Here is a 13,457-nt window from a genome sequence, read left to right on the forward strand (position 1 = left end):
GTTGTAATAAAATACTTCATAATGAACCATAGTATTTTCTCAGATTAAAAGACGGATGACCTAAGCATTCTAAATAAAACATTTAAATACATGTTCATCCTTGATATGGTATACGCCATTATCAGAAAAAGCCTTAGTATATCAGAAAGCATATTTGTGTAGTGTTACAATTTAATTTTGTCAACTCAACCTCAAATGATAATTACCTAACCATACCTTACCATTGTGCCCAATGATCATTTAAATCATTGGTTGCTTATTTCTAAATGTCTCACATGACTGTTGCTTTAACCTCAAAAGGGATATCTTTACACATAATTATTTCACACCAATCTTGCTTGGTGCAGTACTTCCTAACGAAACAGAAAAGCCATCTGATCAGAGAGGGAGCACCATATTGTTTTTCAGTTGACTAGTTTATGGGCAGTGGGCTGATCTAACAGGTCTACTGTTGGAAAATGTGTGTGTACAACATTTGTGTTGGAATGTTAACAGGGAAATACAAGAGATGAGCCAAGAAAAATTCCACACCAAGTGTTAAAATAAAATGTTTAATGTGAATTAAAGGCATAATTGTATTTTTTAATAGAGGCATGTTGTAAGGCTGAGTTTGAGTAAAATGCATATATTTTGTCCTCATACTATTCAGTAATGCAGTCCATAAACATGATTTGGAAAATATATTAATATACATGACAATATTTTCTTAGGTTCTCGCCATGATTAGACACCTTTCCCTATGTGAGTGCGCAGGTGCCTTTTGAGACGCGTTGAGGTGGAGAAGCACTTTTTACACAACATACAGGAGTATGGGCGCTCTCCTGTGTGTGTCCGCAGATGCATCGTCAGGTCTGACGAACACCTAAACCTCCGTTCACAGACCGAGCACGGGTATGGCCGCTCCCCTGTGTGTATTCGCCTGTGGAGGAGCAGCTCCCCAGAGGTAAGGAAGGTCTTGCCACACTGAGCGCACTGATGCGGTCTCTCCCCTGTGTGCATCAGGTTGTGTCTTATGAGTGAAGTAGACTTGGCAAACTCCTTCCCACAGTGTGCGCAAGAGAACGGTCGCTCCCCTGTGTGGGTATTCATGTGTTCACTCTGTGCACGCTTGGTTTTGAAGCTCTTGGGACACTGAGAGCAAGAGAACGGTCTGAAGTCGCTGTGGCTGCGTTGGTGTCTTACCAGCTCCCCATGTGTTAAGAAGGTCTTCTGACAGACGGTGCAGAGGTATGGCCTCTCCCCTGTATGAATCCTCTCGTGTCTTGTCAGACCCGCGAGCTGAGTAAAGCTTTTCTCGCAGAAGGAGCACTGGAAAGGCCTCTGCCCGTTGTGAATCAGTTGGTGTCTGTTCAGTATCTGTAACTGGGTGAAACTCTTGCCGCACTCCGGGCACGGGTACGGCCGCTCCTTGGTGTGGATTTGCCGGTGCTTGTTCAGCAGCCACACGTGAGTGAAGCCCTTGCCGCACTCTGCGCAGGGGAAGGGTCTCTCTCCGGTGTGCTTCATCTGATGTCTCCTCAGGTCAGACGGGCGGCCGTAGATCTTCTCGCACTGGGAACACTTGTAATGGCGATTCACCACGTGGGTTTGCCTATGCTTCAGCCGCTCTAGTACGGTGTCAAAGCTAGCCCCACATTTCTGACACTTGTACTGACCACTCCCTTTGTCGTTTGGCTCCTCCTGCTGCTCTGTGGACTGTAGTGGGGGATCAGTACTCTGGCCACAAGGCGTTCTGGTGAAGTGCAGGGACAGTAGGCCCAGTTGGGTGAACCCCTTGCCACATTGAGGGCAGATATATGGGCGTTCCCCGGTGTGAATCCGCTGATGCCTCGTCAGATCCCAGGAGTTTTTGAAACCCTTGTCGCACTCCTTGCAGGTGTACGGACGCTCCCCTGTGTGAATGCGCTGGTGCCTGGTCACGTCTGACGAGCGAGTGAAAGTCTTTCCACACTCGTGGCATGTGTGAGCACCGGGTTCAGAGCTTACGTGGATAGGGAAAGGCTTGGGGAATTCAGGACGGGGTAACTTTTTCCTGGGAAGCGCTGGGTTCTCTTCAGTTTTCTGGAGCTTGCTGTACTCCTCTGGGTGATTTCGCTCAATGTGCTGGAGGAGGTAGGATTCCTGCATGTGGAAGAATGGGCACTGGGAACAGGCAAAGACCTGGGAAGACATCTCAACGGTGTGACCTGAAGGAATACAATGGGAAAAGGAGACTAATAATGTGAGAGGCAGCACAAGCATTAGGTGGTTGTTTTTACAGGGCATACCACAGTCTCCACATTTTATTATATGTAGTAACAGAGAAAGACATTCAATATTTCCTCCTTACTCTGAGTGCCCAAGTTTTCAAGACATGTGTGGTGTTGCAGCAGGGATTTCAGGTCCTCAGGTTGAGAGAGGGCCTGCAAACACTCCTCCAGGACAGAGGGAGCAGAACTGAGCCATGACACAGTCTATAGGAGCAGAGATGCAAACAAGTGAGTGACAATATGCTCGAAAGTTTACATGTTTTTTTTTCACACCGGGGAACGTTACAAAATGCTAGGCCCATTTCAAGAAAACCAGAGAAGCCGCTGGCTAGCACCTCAGCTAACAGCGTGGCCCCAGAGTGGCTATAAGGCAGAGGTTATGTGCAGAAAGTGACAGTACAGCTTGGATATCTTCTCCTAATAAGATACAGAAGATATTACCCTCCTATAACTTAACCAGTCTAAATGTTGCCATCATGATCAGCACTGCAGGATTTTCCCAATACAATAACAGAAGGTGACTTGAACCCAGCTGAAGGTGACCTAGTGAGGTGTTACTTTGTGGTACCTGTCCAAGGTCTGGTACTGGCAGTATCTTCTCCAGTTTAGAAAGGAATTCCCACACAAGTAGTTGCATATCTGTGTCATAGCTGGCGCCGTACTCCGTCGGAAACACCTCCTGGAATCAAGATAGATGGGGATATAATCGGCGTAGGGTGAAGTTGACCCTAGATGCTAATCTTGGGTCAGTTCTGCATTTACCCCACTGGTGGTCAAGGTTAGATTGGGGGCGGGGAAGCTGATCCTAGATCTGTACCTATGGGAAACTTCCCTCCGGGGCAATATAATTCCAAGGACTGTAAATATTGTCTTTGGTAACTAAACAGAACCAGGAAGCTAGAGAGAGACATTAACATATGATGGAGGCAGACTGACCTGGAAGAAGTGTTCTCTCTCCGCTGGGTCTTTCAGCAAAGTCTGGATGAGCTCCAGGAAGATGGCCTCTTCTGCATCCACCTCAGCATCTCCACTCTGTGAAATAGAACTTATCAGTGATAAGGGAACAGTAAACCACCGTCACCCACCACTGAAAATAAGAGGGAGCAACACTGCAGTCCTTGACATATAGGAGCAAGCACTGGAAATTAGCGCAAGCTAATTGGTGCAAAGGATCTGACGGTTTCTTATTCAATATGTCAATGTTTTAATTCTCTTATCCTAGGCAAATAAGTGATTTAAATAAGCACATTTCAAATGATAGGAATGGCAAAGGCGGTTCCATAAAGACAAGGGGCCCTATACATCAAGCATCTCAAAGTAAGCTGATTTAGGATCAGTTAAGCCTTTTACATCACAATGAAAAGGATTACAAGGACAGAGGGGACCTGATCCTAGATCAGCACTCCTCCTCTGATAAGTTTGATACATATGGTCCCAGGACAATTTGAACAGTTGTCCTCCACAGAGTATCATTACTTACCCCTGTGTGTCCAGGGGGGCGAATTCTGTCCAGGTGGGGTTGGATGATCTGGATATCAGCTGTATGATCAGCGGAACACAACTCTAGTATCACCTGAAAGGAATAACAGTATTCAAGGAAGTAGACAACAGCACCCAACAAATGATGACCACCGACAGAACCTGAGCAATCAGGACAATAGAACCCAACTCATCAGGACCATGGACAACCCCCATGCAATCAGGAAAATGGACAGAACCTAACTAATCAGCAGCTACATAAACCGCAAGATAAAGACCGTTTTAATCACAGATGGCTCTAAACACACTGTCCAAACTACTGCTGTTAGGGGTTCCAGTTTACAAAAACAACATCCTTAACTGTATTCGCTACTAACCCTTGTTCGCAGCCGCAGAAGAAGCTTGGCTCTCTGTTTCTCATTCAACAGGTCTGGAACTGTCGCTGTCACAAGGCCGACGAACTCCTCTAGTTTCTCATAATCCATGACATCTCTTCGTTGCGCTACTTGCCACATGGCCGCAGAGAGCAGCCTCAGAGGTGGTATCAACAGGCGCAAAGAGGATAACGGGAGGAAGATATCTACGGGCAAAAATTGGTCATTGAGTTTGGTGAGAGAGACGACACAATCTTTGGACAATAATTATTGGTAGTGCGGGTTAGGAGGCATAACGTTACATTGCCGCATAACTTGAGTAGACCCTAGCAAATAAAGATGTAGCTAAAATGTGAATCAGTGGCCCAACTATTTTATCTATTCGATCCATCTTCTAGTAGCTAGTCTACCCCAATGGCTGGTCCACCCTAGACAGTCTGTATCTTTGCTACAACTAACAGTAGCCGCAAGTTGCTAGCTAGCCAACGTTAGCTAGGTACTTATTTTAAACGAACCTGCATTCTCCACTGGTTTTGTCGTGACACAGATTTCCATCATTATGGATAATTGAGTTGTGACTTATATAACTTTAATTAACTAGTTTGGTTTATATTAAACCCAGAAAGACATTTGGGAGTATAATAGTTTAGCTTATCCACTATCTGGCAGGCTAGCGTTCTTCCGCTTCTTTTTTATCTTCCGGGAAAGTTTTCTTCCTCTCTGGTCCTTCAATGGGAAAAGGCGCTTATACTGCCACCTACCGACCATTCATTGGCACGACTCTGGTGTAAACTTCCAGCTGTCTTTATTTACTGTGCTACTACAAAAACACAGATACAAAAACAAACTATATATTTGTATAAAACATACTGTCAAAATTATTAGTAAATATGATTCCCCTATGCACATCTGAGAATGTGACAAAAAAAAAACATGTTTATTTAGGAATTTACATAAGTTTATATCATAGTGTACATCACTTTTATTCCAGACAACAGACTTACAGACCTGTGGTTTATGCCGATGCAGTTTCAGTAGGATCTTTGTTCAAGAGATCGGGAATACATCTCTTTCCCCTTATTGCTGTAATCTTGTTCCAATCATCATGTTTAGGTGGCTCAATCAAGTCGCCTTCTCTCATTTGTCTCATATCCAAATCAGAAATACACATTTTAGAGAGAGCACACTTTATTCCACTAGCTACATCATGTTAACCTGCAGTTCTTGTGACGTTGCAGTCATTTAGCAGTCACTTTTATCCAGAATGAGGTGTTGTCTTGAAGTTGAGTTTCACATTTTAAATAGTCAGACTGCCACAAATCATTGTCTTGATTTAAACAACAGGCATATTCAAATGTTATGGTCTCACAATTTTGCTATTTTCTGGACATACTGACAAATACTGGTAAATATTCCATATAATGCCAAAATGTGGGCAGTTAAAAACAAAACATAGGCCTAACAAAGGAAGACATCCAATATAATTTGAACACCAATCTGGTCGAGGCGTGTAAACCTTATACTTCAGTGGTGTAAACACTCCTTTTTAAAGATCGATCATTTCAGGCAACAGGGGGTCATGGTTAAAGGGGGCAGCATTTCAAGTGTAGAATTCCAAGTCACTCCTGCAAGGGATACAATTCAACACATCATTAATCATCGCAACCAGATTTTAAAAAAAGTGGTATTTGTATATATTTTTTTAATATGATAAATTAACTAACTTTAACATACACAGGGTGCGCCCAAACACAACAAACTTTACTGGCACTCTCACTTCCTTAGCCACCATAGCTAGCAAGTCTCATTTGTAGCTAGCTATCTGTGGTATTGCAGTAGTACTCAAACTTACCATTTTAGCTAGGGAACTATGAAATACATAACGAGGAAAAATGCGATGTCAAACATCACAAACAGCCAAAAGTCAAACCAGTATGAGTGTTTTGGTAAAGATACCAAAGCTCCTTTCGTGTCCAAACTCTCTTCCGAGCCCATTTTCAGGAAGTGTGTGGATGAAGAGCACCGCCCCAGTGCTATCGTAGCCCTGTCTATTTCTTACTCTTTGCCTCCACCTAGTGGCTTCTTCTTCGATGTTTAACGGCGGTTGGCATCCAATTTGTTGCATTACCGCCACCTACTAGATTGGAGTACAACTTCCTTGTACTTTGCTTAAAAATAAAAATGTACTAAATAAATACCTTACCATCTAACATTACACTCACACATTAAAAAAATAATTAAATGAACACCACCCTACTCCACTAATTAAATGTATTTATTCCTACCTCATGCCATCATCCTGAAAGGATGGGACATCACCACTTAACACATCCTGTAACTCTTCTGATGTCAAGTCTCGCACACCCAAATACCACTCTGCAGCTGCCACCACAACCTCCATTTTATGCGACTTCCATTCCATCCCTGCAGTACAGTTGATAACCATTGCTATAAATGCTAAAAATCCAATCTTACTGAAACTTATATCACTTTACGGCCTATCCCTATGTACTGTTATGTCTCTACTACTCTCCCCACGCCTCCCCCTTAACCCATCTTCCTCTACTTTCTTCACTGCCTCAGCATATGACAACTTCTGTACTACTCTAACCCTAGAAACCTCAACCTGCCTCTCTCGCACGGGACATTTCTGATCCCCAGCTCCATGGGCACCCCTACAATTAACACATTCCACTACTTTCCCCAATACTACACATTCCTTTGTCTCATGCCCTTCTGCACACTTCTCACACCTTGGACCCCCCCTCCTACACACTGCTGCCACATGTCCATAAGCTTGACACCTGTAACATTGTAATGTATTTGGCACATACACTCGTACAGGATAACTTATATATCCTAACTTCACTTTGTCGGGCAAAGACTCAACTTCAAAACTCAAAAGAACAGACAATGACTCTTCTGTTCCCCACTCTCGCCACCCTGTCTGCATCGCATCAAATGACGAGCATCACATACACCAAGAATCTTTCCCCTCAGCTGATCAACTTTTATATTTACTGCTTCCCCAGTTATCACTCCTTTCATTGGTGCACTTTTCTTGAGAGTGAAACAATTCACTTTTCTTGCCCCCATTCGTTTTACTCTGAGTGCATTCTCCCTCTGACCAACAGAAACACAAACAATTATCACTAGACCACTTCTGGTTACCCTCACTGATTCCACATTACCCAAATCTTTTTTTCACCCACTGTGAAACCACAAATGAATCAGCCAAAAGGCAAGAGTCCACTTTTTCCATAAACTTCACTCCTACTGTCATAAACTCATCCTTTTCCTGATCCTCGGTGCATACCTCGGTCTCCGATAACTTCACCACACCTACCACCTCCGATACTTCACCCTCATTCGCTTCCATTTCTCCTCCTGTCTTCAGCTCCCTCTGCTTACACTTTCTACCATTCTTTAACAAATCATCTCCCTTTTCCCCACAATTTTTATCCGACAAGCTCACCCTCTTCTTCCCTCTCTCTCTTAGACCTCTTCTCCCTCTCTTTTTCCCTCCATTCCTCCTCCGTTTTCCAAGTATACGTCTCCTTATGATAATACTGCACTACTCCTGACAACTATCTTGTTCTTGCTTTCTCTAGGGACTCCATTTCCGCTGAGGTGTCCGTCCTCCTCCCCCTCCACCTAGTGGAGCTTATAGTACAGTTTCTTCTTCTTTTTCTTCTTCTTCTTCTTCTATGATATCATGGCGGTCCGCAAACAAACGTTTAAAGTGCATGTCGCCACATACTATGCTGGAATGTACAATCAATCATGATCTGTCCAAGTCTGTACTACCATGAAAATAAAATTCAAAGCAAAATAAATCACTAACTTCTACCACACCCTCCCCCCTCCCAAACCCCATTAAACTTTATATCATGCTGAATCACTCCACCCTTAGGATTGTTCAGCATGTCAACAACCATTTCAAAAGTAACATCTATTACCCCCAATATCTCTTTTGCCGTCTCCACAATAACCTTCAACCTGGTATTTCTGCTTTCCACAACCCGAGTCGTATTGATAACCTTACCAATAAAAGCTTTGAAGTCAACTTTATTCATTATCAAAGTGTCCTTTGACACCACACATTCATGAGCACAAGATTTCTGAACAAGCTTCCAAACCATGCCAGGACCATCAGAAACACCAGCCCAGACAGTAGGTCCACTTACTACACGTACATCCATGTAAGATCCATCAGTCTGACAGTAGATCCACTTACTACATGTACATCCATGTAAGATCCATCAGTCTGACAGTAGGTCCACTTACTACAGGTACATCCATGTAAGATCCATCAGTCTGACAGTAGGTCCACTTACTACAGGTACATCCATGTACGATCCATGTACGATCCATCAGTCTGACAGTAGGTCCACTCACTACAGGTACATCCATGTACATCCATGTAAGATACATCAGTCTGACAGTAGGTCCACTTACTACAGGTACATCCATGTAAGATACATCAGTCTGACAGTAGGTCCACTCACTACAGGTACATCCATGTAAGATCCATCAGTCTGACAGTAGGTCCACTCACTACACATACATCCATGTAAGATCCATCAGAACCTGCCTCTGAATATGAAACATCATGACTGATCCTCCTTTCACTGTAACTGGCATCCATCAAGTGCTGCACCGTGTTCTCCGCCACAATTACGGTACTTAACCTTCACATTGTTTTCACGGTAATCATGTGCCCCTCCACACTTGGCACATCTTTTCTTTCCTTTACAATGAGCAGTTACATGTCCCATTCTTTGGCATTTAAAACACTGCAGTGCATATGGGACAAATTCTCTAACATTAAAACTAAGGAATCCTATCTGTACTTTTCCCGGCAAGACATCATTGATAAGCTTTCACTTCTTTGACCCTCTTTCCTACTGAACAACGTTTTGGCCTCAATCACTCTGCATGCCTTCACATTGTCTTTAATTATCATCTGTGGACATAGATATTGGGACCCCAGTGATGACTCCCCTCAATCTAGCATAAACACCAGGGGCATGGCTTTTCATCTTCTTTCCATTAAGCTTTTCCATGTCCAGTATCTTCTCTTGCTGAGCCGGACTACCACACAATATTTACAATCTACCATTTCCAATGAGCCGAGCTGATTTCACTTCACCTTCCTCTTTCTCTACGGCATTAGTTCGTCAGATAGGGTGTTGGTGAGGCCCTGTGGTCTCATCAAACACCATCACCATTTCCACTCCAACACTTCATTACTCTTGCTTCCTACCATGGCCCTCTTTATGCTTTCTTTACTAGAAAATCCACTACTACTCTGTATCATGATCTCTCTTCTTCCTATGTCTTTCCACTACCGACCATTCCGGTCCTTGACCCTCATCCTCCCGCTCCATAGCATCAGAACTGACACCCATATTGACCTCATTCCAGCACAGCTGTTGTTTCACCAACCTTTTCTCCATTTCGTCTGCACTACTTGCCGCCATTTCCGACCTCCAACCCTCACTCACACCCCCCTTCTTCCCAAATCCTTCCAATCAGGTTCCAATGAATCGTCAGGTTTCCCCATGTAACTACTGGCAGATATAACTCAAGGGTCTTTTCTCAATTGCATTCTCCCCGTGTCCTCTCTCATCGCCCCCTTCTCAAAACCCAATGGAAGAAAGGGTCAGAGGGGCGGGACCTCTGGCTTTCTCATCCAATGGGTTTTGAGGAGGCGGCAAAGAGAGAGGACGCAAGAAGGATACAATTGAGAATCTCTCATTATCAATGTAACTGCTTAGTATTATAGCAGTTCATAATATAAATGTATTGTAATATTGTATTATTGCTTATACCTGATATTGTATTATAATTACTAATCATTCCTCTTCTGTACTTTCAGAAACTAAGTTAAAACATTTTTTTTTTTTTTTTTTTTATCAATTGAAGCACATTTGAAGGAACCCCTGTTAATAACAATTGGCCATTTAACACAAATGGGCCTGGAGTTGCTTTGACGCCAGCTTTTGTTGGACTAGCAACATAATGTGAACGTACACTCATTTACAAGTGAGCTTTTTAGAATTTCAAATATGGTGTATTTGATCAAGAGCACTCAGAGTTCTGGAGTGGCTCACAGGGTTGGCCATTACTCATCCAGATTACTTATCCACTGACACGGATAGGTAAGCCAAAGCTGAATGATAGACAAACACTTGTTGGCACAGTAATCGGTTATAGTGGCATAATCTATTGGGCACAATAATGTTACCCAGCCAGCACCTTCCATCCCCAACATGATTCTCTATGAGGGATAGGTTAATGTTAAGTTTAGGCATAGTTGTAGAACTAAGTGGAAACCCTGTCCACAGCTGTACTCTATGTCCAGATACAGGTGCTGGTTCTGGCAGGAACAAAGTTACATCCCAAACAAATGTATGTTCAAATAAAACTGCACAGTAGCAAAGAGCGACCGTAAATAAAGGTAAGACCAGTTGTGTGTTTTAACATTTCTTTGGGATATCTCCGAGTCTGTACTAGAGGAAAGATATGGTGGAGAAAAAATGAACAGAGACATGAGATAGAACAGGACGCATTGTTTGCTCATGTGACACCAAATACCATTTATTAGGGCTTTACAAAGACTACAAAATCCCTCCAGATGATTTAAATCGCTGTCTCTGTCTATTTACACGATATGTTACATACAAATGTACAAAATATAAAACATTTAAGGACAAATGTTTCAACAAAAAAGAAACTCTTCTCTCAAAGCAGTAAATGCAATGTTTTCAACTAAGATGTAATTGCAATTTTATGGCGTCACCATGACATAATGGTACACTGTTTGTGTTGTGAAAACATCTGGTTAACTAGGCAACTGATGGTGTCCTAGGGGAGCGGGGAGGAGTGACTAGATGTCTGCTGTGTTGGAGGGGAGCTATGTCTTACCGACAATCCGTGTGTGTGTGTGTGTGTGTGTGTGTGTGTGTGTGTGTGTGTGTGTGTGTGTGTGTGTGTGTGTGTGTGTGTCAGGCTCTAAGTTTAGATGCAGACTGATGGCGTAGACCAACAATGATGCGTGCAAAAACAAAATAAAAAATACATTTGTCACAGACAAGTGATGACAACAAGAGCTTGTCCTGAGGTTGTGACAACATTTTCTGCAGAAAATGGAATCTGATAGATTTAGTTGACCAGTAGCACCTGTTATTTGGAATTGTAAATAGCACAACAGCAGGTAAATAGTACCTCAGAATGGGATGACAAACAAAATTGGATTCTACTAAAACCGGTGAATACAAGACTGAATGAAAGTATATTCAGAAATGTTACAGTGTAATGCTTTGTGAAGTGAATTTTCGCCTGTTGAATAGGGGGATGTGTCACCAAATACTAGTTCCAGAGAATACACAAAAGGGAAATCTGTGACAATGACCAGATTTGCTTTTCTTGATAAATTTAATGGTTTGCTCCTCAAATCAGTGACTTAGTGAACATTAATATACGGCGTTAAAAAAAATAATATCATACTGTACATTGTATGCCTCCTGCATAGGCAAGACAGCCAATCACCACAAGACATACACCTGTTTCTGACAGCTTGTTGGTTTTTGCATTTCTATTTTGTATTTTTTTGCAACGTACAATAATTCTCAGCGAGTTAAAGCGTAATATAACATCAACAGGGAAGAATGCATCTCTGATTCACTGTGCAATACTTTATTATTTACACCCCCACTTTAACTGTGCAAAACCAACCCACTCATTAATGGAGGAAGGACAATCAAAATCCAAAATGGCTTCTGTCCCTACCACACGCTGTTATGTAAAAGTAAAAGTCTCCTTCAAATGTTCCCCCCTAGAAAGCTTAAAACATGCTCCTTAGGCTATAAAATCAAAAGGGTCGGGTTGTGCTCATGACAGTTCAAGTGAACCCAGCTCAACTGGGTAAAAGCAACAACTAAAAAAATGCCCACCCCTTTGAACTTTTATACAATTGGTCAGTTCTACTTGCAAATACAGTATAACAGCCATTATGCTTGTACAATATTACTGTCAGAAACAAACGTGGATGGTTTTGGGCAACATACTTTTTGACAGGATTTGTGAAATATTTTGGCCTAAATGTAGTTATAAAACTCTCCTTTAAGATTAAAGCACCCACTGAGACGATATGGGACCACTTCATTTGAATGGTTGTGTGTCAGGAAGTGTGTGTTCCTGTCAATCTCCTATCCACTCAGGATGGTCAGCAGGGAGCCAAAGGCTGAAGTAATACACCCCCTGTCTCAGAGCTTTGTATTGAGAAAGCACCAATATCAGGCTTGTACTGTTCTTGACCTGGCCCTTGGATTGAAGGAGCCATCACTCCCTTCATCACCCATCTGTTGGTATAGTGCTGTTGATCTTTTAAGGAAAGGGTGAACAACTGGTCTGCTAGTGTGAAAAACCTAAAAGGAATCTGTGGATGTGGACGGACACGTCGCAGTGCACTTGGCAGTAAATCAAACGGTAACATTGGCACTGCCCATTGTTTCACAGTAGCAGTTGGTTGGACGACACACAATGCTCTTTTTGTGCTTGTTGGCGAGTGGTGTATGGAGGGTCTTGGCATTGCCTGTAAACTAGGGACAGGTTTGAGCACGGGACCAGCACCATGTGGCTCGTCTGAGGTCTGGGTTTGACGGGAGGGATACGTGCCTTTTTTTGTTCAGCACCTTAGTAAACGAAACCAGAATTTGGCCCTTGTAAACATCCGTAGTTAATACAACAACTGTGAATCAACATAAATAAAACTATAATGTCAATTCCAGTTTTATGGTGTAGAACCACAGACATAATTGTCTCTCACTGTGTACGTGCAGCCTGCATTTTGGGATGCCACATCCAGTGGAGAAATGGAGGACTGTGTCTCAACCACCATACACAAAAATCTACTCCATTTTGTCAGAGGGCTTACTCCCCCCCGACCCCGCTAACAGACATCTCCTGACTACACACATCTCTCTGTCTTATGTGTGGGGTGCCTGGAAGTGTTCGAGCCGCCACGTCTCGCTGACGCTACGCTGAAAAACGCTTCGCTCCATCACTCCATCTGAGGTCTCCTCTCCGAGCTCTCGTCTAGAGCGCCGACTCCAGCGACGAGTCCAGCTGGTCGTCATGGTGACTGGCGCTGTCGCTGTCGCAGCTCTGCGCGCTGGAGTAGTTAGCCGCCTCCTGCAGCCTCATTAGCATGTTCATCTGGAAAACACAGAAAACAAACAACCAATAAAAAGAGTGGTAAACAAAAAGAGAGCCAACACCACATTGATATTCAGAGTCCACTATCACAACTACAAGGTCTTAGACTGGGTATTATCATTAAGGTGACATT

At 43.1% G+C, this 13,457-nt stretch overlaps 2 protein-coding genes and 1 long non-coding RNA gene across 5 annotated transcripts in view; all 3 read right to left on the minus strand.

The window, feature by feature from the left end:
* Positions 1–535: 535 nt before the first annotated feature.
* LOC120050115 (zinc finger protein 2 homolog) lies at positions 536–4,806 on the minus strand. Its single transcript, XM_038996763.1, has 7 exons — positions 4,618–4,806; positions 4,106–4,308; positions 3,730–3,822; positions 3,186–3,281; positions 2,818–2,928; positions 2,330–2,453; positions 536–2,186 (listed from the first exon to the last, which is right to left on the minus strand). The coding sequence occupies exons 1-7, from the start codon at positions 4,658–4,660 to the stop codon at positions 724–726; spliced, it is 2,133 nt and encodes a 710-aa protein (XP_038852691.1). The 5' UTR covers positions 4,661–4,806; the 3' UTR covers positions 536–723.
* A 206-nt stretch (positions 4,807–5,012) lies between these two features.
* Positions 5,013–6,130, minus strand: LOC120050121. The gene is made up of 2 exons (XR_005477159.1): positions 5,955–6,130; positions 5,013–5,727 (listed from the first exon to the last, which is right to left on the minus strand). It is a non-coding gene; the product is annotated as an uncharacterized LOC120050121 (long non-coding RNA).
* Positions 6,131–10,684: 4,554 nt separating this feature from the next.
* Positions 10,685–13,457, minus strand: part of LOC120050110 (neuron navigator 3-like) — a 226,253-nt gene continuing 223,480 nt past the window's right edge. For all 3 annotated transcript variants that reach the window (XM_038996755.1, XM_038996754.1, XM_038996753.1), the window contains one exon: positions 10,685–13,324. In XM_038996755.1, coding sequence (XP_038852683.1) covers positions 13,205–13,324 — 120 coding nt within the window. In that variant the 3' untranslated portion in view covers positions 10,685–13,204. The remainder of the gene's footprint in view (positions 13,325–13,457) is intronic.

This window comes from Salvelinus namaycush, chromosome 6 (genome assembly GCF_016432855.1).
Source record: "Salvelinus namaycush isolate Seneca chromosome 6, SaNama_1.0, whole genome shotgun sequence".
Taxonomy (NCBI): Eukaryota; Metazoa; Chordata; class Actinopteri; order Salmoniformes; family Salmonidae; genus Salvelinus; species Salvelinus namaycush.